Source organism: Cyclopterus lumpus, chromosome 9 (genome assembly GCF_009769545.1).
Source record: "Cyclopterus lumpus isolate fCycLum1 chromosome 9, fCycLum1.pri, whole genome shotgun sequence".
In the NCBI taxonomy this organism is placed as follows: domain Eukaryota; kingdom Metazoa; phylum Chordata; class Actinopteri; order Perciformes; family Cyclopteridae; genus Cyclopterus; species Cyclopterus lumpus.
In genome coordinates, this window is record NC_046974.1 from 19,761,524 (window position 1) to 19,781,930 (window position 20,407).

Consider the following 20,407-nt stretch of genomic DNA (forward strand, 5'->3'; position numbering starts at 1 on the left):
GTGTGTGTGTGTGTGTGTGTGTGTGTGTGTGTGTATGTATGTATGTATGTATGTATGTATATATATATATATATATATATATATATATTTTTTTTTTTTTTTTTTATCCTCACTTAATGGGTTAGGGTTATTTTCAGAGTATAGGTAACTCCATTCCGATTGTTCAAACCAAATGATAATAAATTTGATCTTAGGCGGCGGACAAATGAAAGAAATGTCATTCAATGTCTCACAAGCGTCTAAAAATGGGCAGAGGTGACCCATCTTATAAATGAGCTCCAGTGACCACCAACGTTCTGCAGACGCTAATAATTTCTTTTAAGTTTTTGCAACGATGCATGTGCAAAGAAAAAAGGGACAGTTGTGCACCGACTATGTTCATTTTACCAAATGTAAATACGTGCTAAGAGCGCAGGTGCACTGAGACACTATTTGCAGTTCTGGGTGAATTTCACCCTTTTGCTTTCAGATTTACACGTTTTAAAAAAAAACATTATTTGTGCGAGTTCAGCAGCCACAAAAGTCGTGCAATCCTTTTGTGAATTCACCCCCTCAGAGAGGAGCATCGTCAAAGCCAGAAAGGAACGGCTACGGACGTCTCAAACACACAGCAGCTCCCATGGAACCAATGGAAAACAAACAAGCACCAAGTCAACACAAATGGCTGCGCGCTGGTCTATTATGAACTCGTCAGTGCGTTACCGTAAATTGCATACAACAAATATAATCTGGACAATGGAAGAAAAAACAAAACAAAATGTATAGTATGGATAGTGCGCATAATTACTTTTAAATGACTAATTTCAAAGTAATTATGCGTTGATGCATGTGCCTCAGCTTCACGTAACAAAAGCATGGGAGCTACAAGTCTTAGTCGTCTGCCTTGATCCCGACTGTGTAACTAAAACAAATAGGAGGCTTTAAACCCCTGGTGGCCAATACCTGAACAGCTCTCACTGCGACCCTCCGGCAACAGCTGCTCAACATCTTGTATCGCTGCTTTGAGCCGAGATGACACCAGCACGACTCACGGGCCCAAAAAGACGGAGCCATAAGCCAACACACCGGACACACAGAGGCAACGCTACTCCAGATCCGATAGTCGGGAAGCTGTATGAGCCTGCACTGACAAATGTGACTGAAAAAGATAAATCTGGAATGAAGTGTTGGAATAAAGAGCCCCTGGGGGGAAAACCTCAGACTAGGAGTGACTGGTGCTGTCGCATAAAGAAAACAATTTGACAGTTACATTTTATAATGTACCAGCTACAGTAACCGTGAGTTATAATGAGTTAAAAGAAAAAAATAGGGCTTTTTTACCAAGAAGATAGAAGAAAAAGAAAAAAGATCTTAAACAGTTAGGTTGAGATGCTTGTTATAGTAGTGGGTTTATTTCAGGAGGCAACATTAGTGCTACACCGTGCATGTGCGCTACAGGCTATGCTGCCCCTAGTTTTGAGTCCTAGGGGAATTATTTGACAACTGTATTTTCATGATTTAAATGAGTTTACCTTGTATTTTCTAGCACCCTTTTGCTTACTTTGTTTCTATTCCTGTTCCTTCTACGAACAAAACTGCAGGCATCACTGGTTAATTACAAACGGATTTGTGCTTATTGAAGTGTGGGTCATTTTTAAAACTTTAGTGTGATTTGGATAGGAATGATTATTTTGAAAAGTATTTTTTGATATGGTGTTCTCCCATGCAAGTGAATGTCCATAGGACACAACGTTAGAAACCCCTTGTGATTATTATTCTAAAAGAGAATAGGGTATTTTGCCAAATCAATACTATAAAAAGCAATGAGGACAAGTGAGGACACAACAGCCCCCTCCCCACCCACACACACACACACAATAATCAAATAGTCCCAAAAACAGCTGCTAAAGCACTGATTAAGCGTCCTTCATAGCCCTGGGCATGTGTTGCACAATCCGCTTCGGTTATCAACATTAAACAGGAAATGAGCCCTCACATCTGACTGCGATAACGGCCTCTGAAGTACGTTAATCGTTGGTCGGGACACTGCTGCAATGTTGGTCATCTCCCAACACTTCTTTCTGTAGTAGTGTGTGTGACGAGGACGGCAATGTTTTCAAAGTGGGGGAACGTTAACAGATACCAAGAAGTGGTGCTAGGATTCTGTGCGGATGCACAACAAGGACTCTTGAAGGGTGTTTGGCGGGAACATTCAAGCCAGCCGGATGCAAAGGGTAAAGCTCGAGGTTGGGAGGTTTAAATGCATAATCAGAAAGGAAAATTGACCGGTCTCCTTTTTGTTGCTTGTGTTTTTAAATTTCAGACCTGAAAATAAAGAACTTAACGAGGACATCTGGATGGAAGTCAAAGCATGTTTTGTAAATAGAGTGCTGATAATATATGTTTCTATAGCTTACTTTTCTAATAATATCAAAACTTGGACGAATGGACGAGTGCAGAGAATTACAGAAACTAAACTGCTTCATTACATAATCAACCTAAAGAGTTCTGCCATCCCGACAGTAAGCGCAGCCAAACATATTCACCATCTGCAGCAGCTATAATCAGTCATTACTTCTCGTAGAAGCCTGTAATAAAAAGGCTGTCCTCTGACGGGGAACGTCCAGATTGATCCGTGAGCCGGGCAGTTAACTGGGAGCCCTCGTTCTTTCACAGGCGGGAAAAAATGAGGCCGAGCACTCTCTCAATAACAGTGTGATTGATCTTCGTGGAGATGGTCCGACATGTCTTTGGCTGCACCAGTAATTGCTAACTGATGGGATGATCATGACGCAATTTATTTGGGATGCCCAATTTTGTTTTTGACCTGCTTTAAAACCCACTTCATCAAGGTCGGGCTGAAATTGACTGGTCGAGTCTAATTTCAACTGCAAACTATAAAAATAGTGTACGATTGATTGAAAATTGAATGTGTTAATTTGTTATTGCTGCTGCTCTATGCTTTTAAAAGGAAACTCCAAAACGTCCTCCAGCAGCTCAGTAGCCATTATGCCTTCCTTTCCCAGGTCAGCGTTTAACTGTGAAACTGCAAGACGTGTTGAGTTTCTTAACAAGTATTATTAAATGAAAGACATGAATGGATAGTCTAGCTCCATCACTTGTTCGCTCTAATCAGTGCAATGCCAACAACAGAGAAAGTATAAACCCCCCCCCCCCCCAAAAAAAAACTACATTGCTCACCATCCATTGTCACTAGTCGTTGAAATGTGTCCCAGTTCAGAGTGTGGTGGCAGTGATACAGGACGGAGTGCTAGTCTAACAATTTAGCCACGGCAAGGCTCCTGACATTCTAATTAGGGAATTTGCTGCTCCATTTTAGCAGTGATGGAGCGGGGCTCTTTATCAGGCCGGCCAGCCCTCTCACCTGGCAAGCTGCGACACCAAACCGAGCCAGACTCTCTCAATGGCCCGCATCCCTCCACGGACTAAATAAATGAACCCCCGAATGCCCCGGTACAAAAAAACACCCAAAGATGACCAACGACCAGTTTAGTTAATTTCCTCTGTGTGACTTTTCATCAATATATGTAAATGAATGCATGATTGTTGAATGTAAAATGATCCTCCACTTTTTTTTCCGTGCTCACAGTTTAAAATGGACAACGTATTTTAAAAACTGTGCTAATTTGTTCTGACCTGTGACTGTACCTTTTCATCACAGCATCTTTGAATTTATCCATTTTAATACTCGCATTGACAACCGGATTTACGTTCAATGCGACTGAAGTGCTAACGTTAAGAAATAACCGGAGGGACGGAGGACTCTCTCGACCCGGCGTTCGCTCTCCCTGATTGCTGACAATGCTACACAGGTGAAAATATTGATTTAAAAGAGTAGGTTACAAACAAGGGATAAGAAGATGATGGAGCACTCCTACAGAGTTGATTTTGGGACGACAACAAGGATTTGGGTTTATTCAAGTCCGCTTGTTACAGGGGACACTAAATCAATTGTAGACACAGGAGCACATTTACAACTGGAAGATACTGCAGTGAAAACTGCTTAAATTGACTTCATGTTTTTCTCATGAATGTACAAATCTGACTTGCATTAAAAATGTATTTAATGTATAATTTGATGTATCTGTCACAGCTAGAGAAAAGCATCTCCACTGAAGCAAATATTGAAACAAAAGGAGAAAATTGCCGGTCTCCATAGTAAACACACAGATGGCAATAATAATAGTAAGCAGAAGCGGGTCACAAAGTGAGGCAATGTAGACCAAAGTGGACGTGGGCACAAGGTCCTAACACATTAGGCTGCGATCATAATGAGTTCTTTATGATGTGTATGAACGAGAGGTTGCCATGTGCGGGGAACGAGGCCCTGCAGTCTGCGTATAGTTCGGGCTAGTTGGACGTGAATAAACGCAACAACCCCTTGAAACCCGAGCCAGGTTCCTGTGTTTCCTTGCCACTTGCTGATTAAAGTGAAGGGGTCAGCCCTCGAAGCGACCGCCCCCTTGTCGGGCTTCAAGTAATTTGTTCGTGTCCGTTTTTGTTCGAAACAACAAGGGCCGGCTCCTGAGGAGATTAGTGTGATGCTGCAATAGCATCAGAAATGGAGGAGTAAAGAAGGGCGCTGAAGGCTTTCTCGCGATGGAAAAGGTGCTTTTGCTCTACTCACAAGTGGCTTCAGCAAGAGTGATTGACAAATGGTTTTACCAATCAACTGCCAAGTTCCTGCCCTTTTCTAAACAGTTTCCAGTGACAGCTTCTCAGAAGGCAATTTGTGACAAACCATCTGCACATCAGGTATGGTAGTATAAAGTATTGGCTTTCATATAGCTCCATCCAACCATCCATTTCCTCTCGACCCTCCTCCTACCAATTTAAAATTCTCCCTTCCCTTCAATCCACCATTAAACTAGCCTCTTATACCTGTATAATAGGAGCTGATCATTGTGCATAACACGTGTCAGCATTGTTGTTGTGGAGTCAGTGTGACAACCCCTTCAGACATAACTTAAAATACATTTTAAATGCAGTTTGCCAGTGCTGGGCTTTTGCATGCCTTTATGACCTTGGCTGGATTAGTTGTTTTCGCCACCTTCCAGCCCTCTCAGTCTAATTGCCTGAGAACGGTCTCATAGTAAACGTTACTGGTTGTGCTACGTTGTTTTTAATTCTTATTTTAATTGTACCCTTCACATAGCTTTTGTTGACCTTTCCTGTTGAGCACTAGATGCAAGTAAAAAGGGCCTCTCTTATCTTTCCATCCATCCATGTCTGAAGCTCCTCGGCAGACACCTCTGCTGTGTAACCTGTACTACCTTTCATCAATTTTTTCCTGCCATCACTTCCTGAATCATTACTTTCCATCCGCCACTTGCTCGTTAAGTTCCTCAAATCGTCCCCTATTTCTCTCTTCTTCCCTCTCTGTTTCATCCATCTGTAACGGTCTTTCTGAGTCTGAGTGCTCGTCTGTGTCTCATGAACTCCCCACCCACACGATATCAAATGCTCCAGTAAGCCGGGCTGAGCGTTCATATTAGTCCGACTCTCTCGTTATGCGCAGGAGCACACAATGAATACGGTTTCACACAAACACACACACACGGTGCTCCAACGCTCCAGGCCTGTGATAAATCATCCAGCCAGGTCCATTCAATATGCCACCACTCACAGCTGCCAACAGAGTTGTGGCCCCCGCTGCCTTGAGAAGCCAAAATCTCAGATCTCTGAATGCTACACTACCAAGAAGGGATGAAACTATGAGAGTTAGGACCATGTTCGTGGATTGCATCAACGTATCTTCTGTCCTCGTTCTCTCAGCCTCTCTGTGATTCAAAAGTATTTGATCACATGATGGTTGTGCGTTCTTTCAGGTTGCCTCGGCTTTTTCCCCTCTCGCTGTTTTGTGGTGAAATGTTTTTTTTAATGCGTCTCTCTTCTGAACTGCACACAGACTCAAACTCAAACTGTATATCCATACTACACAGGCAGCCATAATTTGACAGTATGCTAATCAAACTGCAAATGCAAAATGCATCATAGAAGCTAGACTCTATTGTGTTGATGTGATACCTTCCTTTCCTACCTCCAAGTCAACTTATATGTAATGCTAAATTCCATAAAGTGGGTGGAAAGAAAATCCAAACTCATTTGCACGCACATCACACATCACACACACTCACACAGCAAGATAGACTAGCAAACAAAGAAATCACATGTGAGCTCACCCAGCAAAGCTGACATGTTCTGGAAAATTCTGAGCAGCTCCGGGGTGATGGCTGGGCTGTTCTCCAAAGTCACCAACCTGCATGATGACAGGGAGGGAAGCAGAAGAGCAGGCAGAAGGGAAGACATGAGAAAAGAGATACGGAGAGGGCAAAGGAAAGAATAAAACAGAACATGGGAGAAGTTGGGAGAAAGCAGTACAGAAAATATAGATTAGAGGTGGCAAAAGAAAATGGGAAGTACAGCGGGACAAATTACAGAGGCAGAAAGAAGAAAAGAACATGGGCATCACAAAGGCGGAGATAAATAATACACGGTGAAGTGGGTGTAAAAGGGAAAAAAAGGGAAAAGAAAGACGGCTAGGTGTTAGTGGTTTGGCGCAGTGTAAAGAAAAATGTGATTAAAATACAATGTGTTGATTAATCAGAGAGTATACTCACATGATGTCAACCGTTTCAAACATTTAGTTTGAAAAAAAAATAAATCCCATTTAGTAAAGTCAGATAGGCTCTTGTAACTTATAAGCGGTTTTGTTTAAAAAATAAACATGTTATGTTCCATTAGTCAGAAAAGATATTAACTACTTAAAGGAAATACGCTTTATTTGTAGTTAGGTTTGGACTAACTCATGGAAAACTGTCCATCCACATTAAAATATGACAAATTCACCAGGCCCCTCTCCTCAAAAGCAGCTAAGTGCATGTCTCGAAACTGGAAACCTTGTCCAAAATGTTATACTTAGTACTTATAGGAAACACTCAGGGATCAAGATTTCACCTACAACATGCGTTCCAGATTGAATGCATGCTTCGCAGACTAATAGAAAAAAAACACAAAAGAAACACGAAATGGACCGATACTGAGAGGGCCACAGCGAGAGAGGAAAACCAGCTGATGAAAGATAAAAGCAAAAGAAAATGAAATTGACTTTGTAAACAAAGCAAACAAATAGGGCAAAATAAGAAGGCAGGACAGAGACACAAGACTGTGGCTTTGTACTACGAGCGCACGCAGCATGCTGAACACTGCAGCTCGCCGCAGAATAAAACACATCAAGCAGGGATGATAGGCAGCCTGGACATGCAAGAGAGGAAATGAGATCACCATATATACATATGTGTATGTATATGTTGTCCACAGACAACCACTCTGGCTGCGCGGCGAAGCTGTTCACGCTCTTGCCTTTTATGTTATTGTTTTGGTCAATGTTAAGATATCTCAGGAATCCGCTGCTGCGTAACCGTATGCTCACTTTTACAAAAAAATAATATATATAGATAGATATACACACATATATAGATAACGTGTAGTACGTAACGTGTAAGTCCATACCAAAGCTCCAGTCCATCCTCCAGCAGATACACATGTGGCGGCAGTGTCACGTCGGTGCTTAGCTGGATGACAGGAAGGAGGAACGAGTACAAGTTCTTACACTCTGACCCCAGGCCCTGTGAGAACAATCACAAACAAAACAAAAAAAGTAAATGCCAAATTACGAGAAAAAAAACAAAAAGAACTGTACAGTGTGTGCTTTGGCTTAATGGGTGTTCCACACAGACCATCTGAACAGAGTGGAGAACGCAGTGCCCACGCTATACTGCCGGTGCGAGAGCATACCTTGTTCATAGTGTTTTTTTGTCCGTATGTTTGGCTGCTATATTCATGCCTTAAGGTGCAAAAACTGTTGGGGGAATTTGTATCTACATTGTACGGCTCTTTTGAAACAGCATGGGCCCATTGACTTCAGTTGTTTGAGGAAACGGGCTCTGGTAAAACTGCACGACCCAGCTCAATGGCCATTCAGCATTTAACCGCTTGCTGTGGCCATCTGACTCAAGTTCAGTTCAAAAGAAAATGGCTCCCGTCACTGCTCGTTGAGCATAGAAATAGTGCGAGATAGCACGCTACAGCGGTACACAGAAAATGGCCACCTCGCGGACCTTCCTGCTATGTTGATTTCTGCCCACATTCTACTTCTAAGGGTCATGGACATTTTAATGACATTTCAGGTTGCCTGTAAGTGAGTAAGAGATGATGTAATGTTCCACTGGATAATTGTGAATAAAGTGCAATGCACAGGCCAATACATGAACATGTACTGGACGTAAGTATGCAGCTATAATGTAAGAGGAGGGAGGGGAAGGAGCAGCTGAGCAGTGCGTGACCTTGACCTCTACTGTGCCACATTGATTTTGGCTCATGTCGAACCACGGTCAAAAGACAGAGCCGCTGGGAACGCAGTCAAACACTTTAAAACACAAAACTATTTTGAAAGCAGATTACATCAAACACAGTGGATGGATTTCACGATATTGGTCTCTTGAAGTACTTTGAGTCTAATAAAACCTCTGGGTCACTTTAATATACACAGCACAGTGTATACACTCAGTCCCGATTGATTATTAGAAGACATGAAACGTATGTGCAGCATTAAAATTCTTCTGCTTCCCTCCTCATATCCATCTGTGGAGAACAGCACACATCTTTCTCTTTTTCCCACATTACTGCGCCGTCTCTAAAACGTGTCAGTGAGCTCCTGTTGGTGAGTTTAAGTACCAACAATCTTCTATTATTCTTTGTTATTAACTATATCTGTAATATCTTCATTATTATTAGCAGACTTTATCAATTTGGCTACATTCAATATACTCTACATACCATTAAAAACTAATTATTTAAAGCTTCATTTAACACTATAATAAAATCCAACCTTCACCATTAAAGACTTTGACTAATTGACGCAAACAAAAATATATAAAACGGGCATCTATAGCTTACAATAAACAAATTGCTTTGAACTAAATTGAACCGAGTAGTAACTTCAGAACTTCAACCAGACTTTCTTTTCCAACGTCAGCATTATATTAAAATATACATCAGTATGTGGTGACACGATTTGCTAATCCAAGCCCCTTCGGCTGTAGACCTTCAGTGCCTCCCATGGTTTTCCAGATGTGTGCTTGTGTTAGTCTTCCAAAGGGAGTGTGTCTCTTATCACCGAGCGTTTCATCTCCCACTGTGAAGCAGAGTCGCAGGCAGCCACACTGAGGTCCAAGTCTGCCTGCAGGCTGCTGCAATGCTTCTCGGTCTCTGGCTACTTTCTCTTAACTTCAGTGATAAAACTGATTGATATTGTGAGCAAACAATTACAAGTTAAAACACGATACAAGTTGCCCCCACAGACGCAACAGCATCTCTACGTTGCACCTGACTCTTAACACGGCTAAACAGCAAAAGAAACACAGGTTTTATACGTCGTTCTCTTTGGCTCACAAATATATACTCTTTGTGTGAGCAACAGAGTGTGAGAATAGCAAGGAAACAGGAAAGCCAGACAGAGAGTCTCTCCAGGTGGCCCGATCCCAGTCAAGTCACAATGTCTGGCAGGCGATGATGGCACGGTGAAAATAAATAAATAACAGTTGTTGCCAAACAAAGCCGTTTGCATAAATGCGCCTGACCCAGGTCGCCCTAGCAGACATTTTGGAACTCAGCCTAAGCAACATGTGGCCGAACAAGTAAAACCACCCTTCTTGCCATATCCACACAAACGGCGGAAGTTGAGGGCACCCCGTACCTGTACCAGGTGGATGAGCGTCGTGAGGATGGCACATCGAAGCATGTTGTGCTCTTCGGATTGCTTCCAGAGCAGCGGCAGGTACTGCACCAGACAGCCTACGTATGGCCGGATCTGAAAAATAAGAAGCAAAAACACATTTAAACCTCCATCTACCGACTCAGTTAAAATATTGAACTACTATCAAACTTATGTTGGACTCTACTGTGGATGATGCAGATGATAAAAGTCGTATTTGTGCGCTGTGACAGGGACAATTGGGTTGTTGCGTGTGTACATTGTTCCATTCTCGTATGTCTGAACGAACTTAGAAACAACTCAAGCATCGCAGCAGAGCGAGCTTAGTTGGCCTGAAGGTGTGTTAACAGTCAGTAGCACAAAAGAGAAATGAGCAACTACACAGTTAATGCAACACTTCCTCTCAAAGCTTTGTATGTTTTTTCCCCCCCCCAGCGGTGAGTTCAGACTCCTTTATCCTTTGTCACTATCAACCCAAATTAGCTGCTTCAAAGCATGCGTCAGAGGAACAGATGTGAGAAGAAAATACTTGACAGGCTGTTGGAAATACAGAATATATTTTCTGTGAAACTCCCCAAGAAAAATGTGACAGCCATGTCCTCGGTTGATCTTATAGCAACATATCTTATCTGAATCTATGCTCCACACTACAGTGAGCTCCATAACAATTTACATTTTCAATTCAGTTTATTTTGTATAGCCCAATATCACAAATTTGCCTCAGAGGGCTTTACAATCTGTACACATACGACATCTGTTCTCAAAACAAAACTGGGCTGTTAGTATTCTTCTTCCCTCGATCCCGGGTTCTTTTCTCAACGCCTTTCACTTGTTTTAAACACTTGAAACATCTGGGTGTTGAGACACCAAGTGGATGTCATCACTCTCATACCCGTGTGAAACTGAAAAATGTGACGGCACGCTGTGTTATTCAGATGCAGTTGGACATCCGAGTACAGCACTGAAATACGGACTTCAAAAGGTGTTCTGACATTTGTATTGCATGAAGCTGCAGACCCCACACTGTTATTTGTTTTGCTCCATTACACCTTTATAAGGAGTTGGCTAGGGCCAAAGGGAGTAAAAAATGAAATACAGACTTGAGGAGAAAGATAAACAGGGAGAAAAACAGACCCAGCCTCGGATGGCTTTTGTGACACTCGTAGCAGAGAAAGAAGTTAAATATCATCATATCTGTCATGTTCATTTCAACACAAGATGCACTCATGGTTTCACTGTCTAGTTTTTACAGCTGCTGCCACTCTTTGTGAGTTTAAAATCCCTTTTGAGAAGATTTAGAATATTAAAAAGGGACCTCCAGTGTCTCTTGATGTTTAGTCAGGGCCAATGACTAAGGCAGACTTAACCCGACTGAGGCAGACTTCACAGGGATGAAAGCCATTTCTGTGAAATATTTATGTCACGGAAATGTTTAAAAGAAGGTTATTAAACAGATCTGAAAGGAGCCTGGGGGGGGGGGGGGTCAAAAGGAAGGTCAGGTTTTTAAAGGGTTGGCAGTTAAGTGGATTAGAAAAATTTATTGGATGCTCAGAAAATAATAAAGATCCATATGGCCACAAAAGATGAACAGCGTTACAGAGTTCCGACACATCCAATATATATGACAGAAATGTATGAATAATTAGTAGGCATGGACCACAATCCAGATTTTCCACAATGCATGAAACAGAAGGAACATGAAACATATACAGTAAGAAAGCCCTCCGTAATGCCAGAGCAGCCTATTATTCATCAGTAATAGAGAAAAATAAGAACAACCCCAGGTTTCTCTTTAGCACTGTAGCCAGGCTGACAGAGAGTCACAGCTCTGTGGAGCCATGTATTCCTATAGACCTCAGTAGTAATGACTTCATGAACTTCTTCAATGAAAAGATTCTAACTATTAGAGGCAAGATTGATGATCTCCTACCCTCAACCAGTGCTGATCTGTCCTCAAGTGGAGTGGCCTTGAAAACGGCTGTATGCCCTGGTGTATATTTGGATAGCTTTTCTCCCATTAACCTAGACCAATTGTCCTCAACGGTTTTCTACTTCTAAACCGTCTACCTGTCTCTTAGACCCCATCCCAACGAGGCTGCTTAAAGACGTGTTGCCTTTAATTGGCACCTCTCTGCTGGATATTGTTAATGTGTCTTTGCTAACAGGGCATGTACCACATTCCTTCAAAGTAAACCTCTCCTGAAAAAGCCCACTCTTAATCCAGAGGTGTTGGCTAACTACAGACCGATCTCTAACCTTCCCTTCCTCTCTAAGATCCTTGAGAAAGTAGTCGCAAATCAGTTGTGCGACTTCCTACATCAGAATAGTTTATTTGAGGAGTTTCAGTCAGGATTTAGAAAACACCACAGCACAGAGACAGCACTGGTGAAAATTACAAATGACCTCCTAATTGCATCAGATAAAGGACTCATCTCCGTACTGGTATTATTAGACCTTAGTGCTGTATTCGACACCATTGATCATGACATCCTATTACAGAGACTGGATCAGTCGATTGGCATTTCAGGTACCGCACTAAGTTGGTTTAAATCCTATTTATCAGATCGATCTCAATTTGTATTTGTAAACGATGAAGCCTCAATGACCACCAACTTTAATCACGGAGTTCCACAAGTTTCTGTGCTTGGACCAATTTTATTTACCTTATATATGCTTCCTTTGGGCAACATTATCAGGAAACACTCCATAAACTTTCATTGCTATGCAGATGATACTCAATTATATATATCGATCAAACCAGAGGAGACCAACCAGCTCGCTAAAATTCAAGAATGTCTTAAAGACATAAAAACATGGTTGAACTGCAACTTCCTGATGTTAAACTCAGACAAAACTGAAGTTATTTTACTGGGCCCTGAACACCTGAGAGATCAATTATCTGGTGATGTCGTTTCTGTAGATGGTATTGCCCTGGCATCCAACACCACTGTAAAGAATATCGGCGTTATCTTTGACCGAGACTTGTCCTTTAACTCCCACGTTAAGCAAATCTCAAGGACTGCATTTCTTCATCTACGTAACATTTAAAAAATCAGGCACATCTTGTCTCAAAAAGATGCAGAAAAGCTGGTTCACGCGTTTGTTACTTTCAGACTAGATTACTGCAACTCCTTATTATCAGGCTGCTCTAATAAATCTCTTAAGTCCCTCCAGTTGATCCAGAATGCTGCAGCTTGTGTACTCACAAAAACTAAGAAAAAAGATCACATTACTCCTGTATTAGCTGTTCTGCACTGGCTCCCTGTAAGATCAAGAATCACATTTAAAACACATTTAAAATTCTCCTCACCTACAAAGCCATGATTGGTGATGCACCATCATATCTTAAGGAGCTTGTAGTACCATATTGGCCCACTAGAGAGCTGCGCTCACTAAATGCGGGGCTACTTGTGGTTCCTAGAGTCCTAAAAAGTAGGATGGGAGCCAGAGCCTTCAGTTATCAAGCTCCTCTTTTATGGAACCAGTTTCCATTTTCAGTCCGGGAGGCAGACACAGTCACCTCATTTAAGAATAGACTTAAGACTTTCCTCTTTAATAGTGCTTATAGTTAGGGCTGAATCAGGTTTGCCCTGGTCGAACCCCTAGATATGCTGCTATAGGCTTATAGGCTGCTGGGGGATGTTTTAGGATACACTGAGTACCTATCTCCTCTTCTCTCTCTCCTTATGGATGAATTTACATCTCTCCATTGCACATTATTAACTCTGCTTCCTCCCCGGAGTCTTTTTGACTTCACGTCTCATAGGGTCCATTGACCTGGCGGTGTCTGAAGCTGGTCCTGACTCCTTGCCCCTGCTTCCTGCATCCAGCCTCTGGCCTGGACCTGCCGTCCTTCCCAATAGCCCTGCCTCCTTCTCTGTGCCTCCTGCCTCAAAGGCCTGACCTCATTGGCTTCATATATCCCTTGCAGTGCGAATCCATGACCACAATTTGTGTAGCGCTGCAGAATAGATCTCCCCAGACAGACTGTATATAAGAAGTGGACGTAGTCACCAAGACGTCACCCACTGGTTTGTCAACTACCCTTTAGAAGCTTCGGGTCCGGCATTTTGTCAGACGGCATTTTGTTTTTTTGCAACCAGAAGTGACACGAGAGGTTGGAGGTAAGTACAACTGAACCCTAAATAAGACATTTTTGAGCGATGAACATTTTCTAATTAACTCTCATGAACTGAACACAAAAGGGTTTAATTTGTAAAATGAAAACAGACAACTCTCAGACCAGACAACGATGGGGAAGCGACCTGTCAATCACAATGTAGCCACACCCTAAAGCACACCCTGCTGTATTGTCTATTTTACTCTAAATGGGACCATAATTTACTAAATGAACATCATGCTGTATCGAAGAAGAAGTTAAACTATAAACTCATGTTTACTGACATAATAAATAAAGTGAGAATTATGGTCCTTTTCTCAGACAATCAGACTCCTTTTTGCAACTAAAAGGAGTTGCCCCCTCATGGCCAGTTTAGGGCACTTCTGCATTGTCTTCCCTTTTCAGACCCGGAAGTTGCTGCCTGAATCCAACACAAAGGCTCCTGTGACACTGTGAGTTTGACTCAAGTTGACTTTGCATATTGAAACTGATGTTTGTGAAGAAATCATTACTATAAACTATTTTTGACATCTCAAATCTCACCTGGATGTTCACTCTTTCAATGACACAGGAGATGACATGGAGCACCTGCATCTTAGTGTCGCACTCTGTCACCTGCTGCAACAACTGGAAGAGCAGCCCGAAGATAGACTCCAGGTACTAAACAAAGAAAGGAGAATTTAAGGGTTAGAAAAAGGAATGTATTTATTGAATGTTGTGAACTTATGATTCTACTCGTCACTGAATTAAAAGCATATATAGTAGTTTCCACTTTGGGGATAGATATACTCACTGGGAGGAATTGCTCTGTCCGAAACTCAAAGTCGTCAACGGGTGATCGTGAGTTAAGGATCAAAACAAACTGCTTCGTAGGTATGCAAGCAGTTCATCAATACTCGCAGTAAAACATTCTTTTTTTGCTTTGTCGTACCAAAGAACTGACGCAAACAATGATAACTTGAAAAATCATATAGGTACAAGAAGGATATTGAGCTTCAGGGTTGTAGCCGTCTCAATCCGCACCTGAGAAAATAACAAACAAAATACAATTAGTGTACAACATAAGTGAGTTTGTAGTGAACCATGTGACGAAAAACAGACAGAGCAACAGAAATATCGAAACACAAAAACATGAACAGAGGAAGATTGCCACAGCTGCAAATAATACAATTCTGCCAAACATTAAAAAAAAAAAAAAACATAATTACACTTTCCGTTAATGGCAGCCTCAGCGGGACCACACTGAGCTCTCACTGTGGCAAAAGCTTTTAATAGCGAAAACACAACAGCCGTCCCCTCCGCCCTTACATATTCTAGCTGCGTAAGCTCGTTGTGTCGGAGAGATGGCAGTGGAAATATCCAGCAGGAGAAAGTGATCAGATGGAGAAGAGATTAAAGAAGGTGAAGAGTGAAGGGAACATATGTGGGACTGACAACTCAATTACAGCAGGTCCTTGCCCTCTCACAACACATTAAAGGAACAAATGCCATGTATGGGTGGATAAGTGAGGGTCAGTTTGTTGTTGTGTGTGTGTGTGTGTGTGTGTGTGTGTGTGTGTGTGTGACACAAACTTTATATCAACACTATTCAAACTATTAAAGGTCTTTGCCGGTTTTAGTCCACATACCTTTAGGTGCATTTGCCTTTATCTCATCTTTCCAGCCACACCTACATTACTTCTTAAGTCTTTAGGCCCTATGACCCATACCATGTCATTTTTTACAAGGGGCGATTCAAGTTGTTGTATGCCCAGCATAACCCCTTCGCCGCGGCCTTCAACCTCCAATCAGAAGCTCCTACGGGAGGAGAGCTCGGTGGCCAACAGGAGCCTCTCTTCCACAGTAAAGTGTAGAAGATAAAAGACACCAAATACAAAAGGCGAGAGAGCAATAACCAAGTCTTATCTGGAAATTAGAACAGATAAACAATAACTTGCACAGGCTGTAGCTAAAGCTGCGTTATCACAACAACAACAAAAGAAAATTGCTAGAAAAAGAGAGCTATCTTATACTAAGCTTTTCAGAAGAGAAAGTAATGATTAATGAAAATAAACGCCAGTCAGCATTCACTGTACAGTAACTAAAACACGATTGAGTGGGATTATAATCATGAGGAATGAAATCCATATTTAGGACGCGTCAACACCTCAAAGCCTCCATGCAGTCAAGGAAAAGTGAGCAGAGAAGGGACAAACATCACAGCATGATGTCGTCAAATCTGGCTTAACAGCAAATTCTAGAAAATATTACTACCTCCCACTGGGAATGCAAATGCCCTGAAAACCGAAGGAGTTCAACTCGCTACAAAGCTTATTTTTTATAGCCTTACAGAGGTTCTTTACTCAGAAACGGAAAATCTGAGAAGACTGCAGCTGTTAAGAGAGAGAGAAGAGATAGAGGAAAAAAAGAAGAATGTATTTGACGAAAATGAGGGTAGAAAAACCGGCACAATACAAGGCAGCAAGCGACTGGCATCTGTGATCTATGATTGGGCTCATGAATGTCATTGATGGGTGCCAATAAACCGTCTCGCATAGAAAAGCTCCCACGGGGTGCGACGTTACCACAAAGACCTGATTATCTGCATTTCTCTAGAAGCAGAGTGGGTTTCTGGCACGACTTCACCTACTTACAAGGTGCATGGAGAGTGTAAAAAATAAAGTTTAGAGGTTAGAACTCCAGGGACGCTTGGTGTATTTTGAACAACTGTATTTTTTTGAACAACTGTATTGTTTAGCACAACGTACTGTGGTTGTGGCTTTCAGTCTCAGTCTGAATGTGTTCCTGCAGGTTTGACCTCATATCTACATTTCCCAAAAGTATCTTTGATAAGAAACTGTCATTCAAATAAGCATGCAAAACCAGTTGTAAATAAAGAACACCACAAAATATTCAATTTTTTTTAAAACATGTACATCTGGATTGTACCTGTAATTCATCATCCGCCTTGCAAAACACATCCTCATTAGACAAACACAAAATGCTGCACACTCCTCAGAACACGACACATTTAGTTATGCAACTTACGGGTTAATGTAAAGATTACACTCATCACTTTTAAGGAACAGGAGTGTTATTACACAGTGAATAACTCCCTTCAAGCCTTCTAATCTACAGACGCCAGGCGATCATGCTTTCGTCATTAAGGCACCAAATTATCCTTCTGGAGACATTGTGTTTAAATTTATGTAACTGGCTAATCTGGGGCTGGGAAAGTTACAAAAGCAGAAACATTTATTAAAAACAGGCAGGCACAAGAAAAGTCGGGCGGGCTGCCATAGAGTCAGGGAAATTAAATAATATAGTTCTCATTTGAGAAGCGTCATTTTTAGGAAATCAAAGGCAACAGTTTTAGTTTAAACAACTTCTTCAGGTCGTCATTCAGGTCACTTAAACTGCAACCGAAAAACATTTCACCCACGTGCAGTCAATTGACCACTTTGATAAAACTACAACACTCCAGTTTCTACAAGTTTCACTTGTTCATTAGTCCCGTCAATAAAGTACAGAAACTCAAATGTCAGAGATAAATATAACTGATACCATGGGAGAAACCCTTTCTAACTGAACAAGGCGGCTTTAGAAGAGCAATAGAGATATTGATAACCAATTGGACTGATTGATAGAGGAACGGATTTCCCATTAGCACATTAAAAGGTTTGTGATCAATAATTCATTCTGCCCCAGGCAATATTGATCAGGAGCCACGATGTGATTGGTACTCTGGTCAGTGATCTAACAGCGAGCTTGTGCTAAGAAGGACCATTTAAACTGTAAGAGTAGTTGTACTCTGTACACTGAAGAAGAAGTAGTAGAAGTAGAAGTAGTAGAAGTAGTGCTGTTATTTTTTTATGTTTTACAATTAATTTATATATTTATATTAGTGTGGTTGGTCTTGTAATTGATCTCCCAACATTCACCACTATATTCCTTGATGAGATGGTCAACCTAAGACCGCGGTTGCAGTAGTAACGAAAACAAATTCGTCTCTGAATAATCTACACTGGGTGGCTTCACGACGGGGGAAAGGAAAACGTAATGGTGAATATACATTAATTGGCCACATTTAAACGCACCCGATACAAATGAAATCATGTCCTGGGGACCACAGTGAAATGTGAGTTTGATAAAAAGAAAAGAACTTACCAATGAAGATGATAACTGGCTAATTGAATATAATGCTACAGACACAAGATTAATTCCACTGTAGCTGCCTGCAAATCATTTTAGGATGAAGTTAAAGTACTAAAATGTGACCGACGGGACCAGCTTCAGTGAATTAGAAATCCATTGCAACCGGTGGCACCGAGCACCATTTCAGTAATTGGCTGTGAAATCAAAATGAGGGTGCTACAGACCTCTCGATACTATTTTACATCGTAAGTATCACTATGTGTGCTCCTGTACCCTTAATTTAAACTGAGTGCCCAAAATGGATGACGAATCATACATTCCTCACGTTCAATTATTATTCGGGCGCTTCCATCCATCACTCAAATATGATCAGAGCACGGCGCTTGCATGGGCTCTGCAATATGTGTACAATCATCTTGATTAAATTATAATCGTAATTACATTATGATCACATTCTGTGTGTGGTGCAACAAAGAGGAATGCAAACAAAGACACATCTAAAAGCTCCTGCGCACAGAGATGGATTATGACGTAAGAGAGGCAATTAGACAGAGAGATTGAACCCAGTTACTCATAACGGTTCAATCCAATAGTGAGATTTTGAATTGCATTGTAAATAATGCATGTAATTTTTCCCCTTCCTTCATGTAAATTCGGTTAAAAGAAAACACATCAATCAAGTGAACGGCTCATGAGGCACGAAACCCAAGGGTGGCGAAAAGTCATTTGAATGGAGAATGACGCGGGTATAATAATAGCCACTTGTCCACAAATAGGATCACACAGCTGCTCATCAAGGCCAAGGCTGAATAGAAATGTTAATGAGTAAATAAAAAGTTTAGCATATTTAAATCAAAACTATTCAAAGATAGGATCTCAGTAAAGAAAAGGCCAAAGAAAAGACAAAACGGCATGTTGAGAAATTGGAAAAAACAGTTCCGCAATCACTCGACTAACAATGTTTGGCTTTGTTTGTACAACACCGGCAGCATCATCGCTGCGGTGCCATGCTGTTCAGCTGAGAACTGCGTTTGTGCCGCTGACTGTGCACTTTGACTGAGGGCCCGTTTCAGTCATTACAAATCAAATGTTTTCTGGAGGAAGCTGCCCCTACAGTCACGATAAGCAGTTTACCAAAAAGAAACACTGACTGTTTGCTACTGTCTGAAGCTGCCTTACCACCAAGTCAGGATCCTGCATGAGGCTCAGGATGACCTCATAGAGTAGAGGTCGAAGGTCAGATTTGAACTTGACAGAGATCCACTGTCCTATTAGCCAGATGACTCGTCGGCGAATCAACTTGTATCTGGAGAACAAAGAAAGAAGGGAAGAGGAGTTAGTTCTGGTTGCAGAGAAATCCTCTAACAAACTTATATTCTGCATACTATAATTTAGAGAAATGTTTAACTCTAGTCTTATCTCCACAATGTGGCTACAGTACTTATGGGGTCCATTAAAAACAACTGGGCCAGCTATTCAAATTGTGAAATTTAAATAAACCTGGTGTAAATGGTGACCTGTGGCAGAAAAATTAAAAAAGGTAAATAGCCTAGTTCATTAAATCTGTGGTGTGTGATAGGAATTTAAATGGTATGCATATCCCAAATGTGTGGCACTGCATGTTGGGAACTGATGGTTCCCCCCCCCCCCTCCCAACATCTGTATCGGGGCAAGCAAGGAATGTCCCTCTGCATTTGTCTTTGGTCGTATCCGGGGACGACGGTGTCACAGACAAGAGCTGATGGAAAGTGGAAGGAAAGGAGAGAATGGAAGATAAAGGAAAGGGGAGGGGGTTACACTCCTATTGGCTTCTTGTCAAATATCCATAGGGAAACGGAGACCAGTCTGGAAGATGCGAAACAACAGCATGACTCAGGACTTGGAGATGGGAAACAACTCTGTGTGCCTCTGTGTGTGTGTGTGTGTGTGTGTGTGTGTGTGTGTGTGTGTGTGTGTGTCTGTGTGTGTGTGTGTGTGTGCACGTGCACAAAAGAAAGAAAGAAAGTTATTGTGTTACGTTTAGATAATTGCTGTCCCGGAAACTTACTTCACAGACAACATTAAGCTAAAAGCCATCTGGACTTGATTTCTCATCATCTTACAAGCACAAGATAGCACTTGGACACTCGGGGGTTAAACTCAGATGCAGCCGATAATAAGGACAATAAACCATCATCCGATTACTTTGATAGGAAAACAACGGCAGACAGATTTGATTTTCTCTCCGCCTTTATGGAGGCAGCAACATACAGGATGGTTCCAACATGACAGCAGTACGGCTGTGCCAGTGGGCACGTTCCCAAAGCTCTTTTCTATCCAGGTTCCAAACAACAGCTTGGCAGCAAAATACTGACACTGACCACATTGAGAATAAATCA

The 20,407-nt window shown here is 41.7% G+C and overlaps 1 protein-coding gene across 1 annotated transcript in view; it reads right to left on the minus strand.

Moving 5' to 3' along the window:
* The window catches only part of ipo11 (importin 11), a 100,017-nt gene that overhangs the window by 46,323 nt on the left and 33,287 nt on the right, over positions 1-20,407 (minus strand). The window contains exons 16-22 of the mRNA XM_034541826.1: positions 19,209-19,335; positions 14,885-14,918; positions 14,689-14,729; positions 14,439-14,555; positions 9,758-9,871; positions 7,513-7,628; positions 6,183-6,259 (exon numbers count right to left, since the gene is read on the minus strand). Of these exons, the coding sequence (XP_034397717.1) occupies positions 6,183-6,259; positions 7,513-7,628; positions 9,758-9,871; positions 14,439-14,555; positions 14,689-14,729; positions 14,885-14,918; positions 19,209-19,335 (626 nt within the window). The remainder of the gene's footprint in view (positions 1-6,182; positions 6,260-7,512; positions 7,629-9,757; positions 9,872-14,438; positions 14,556-14,688; positions 14,730-14,884; positions 14,919-19,208; positions 19,336-20,407) is intronic.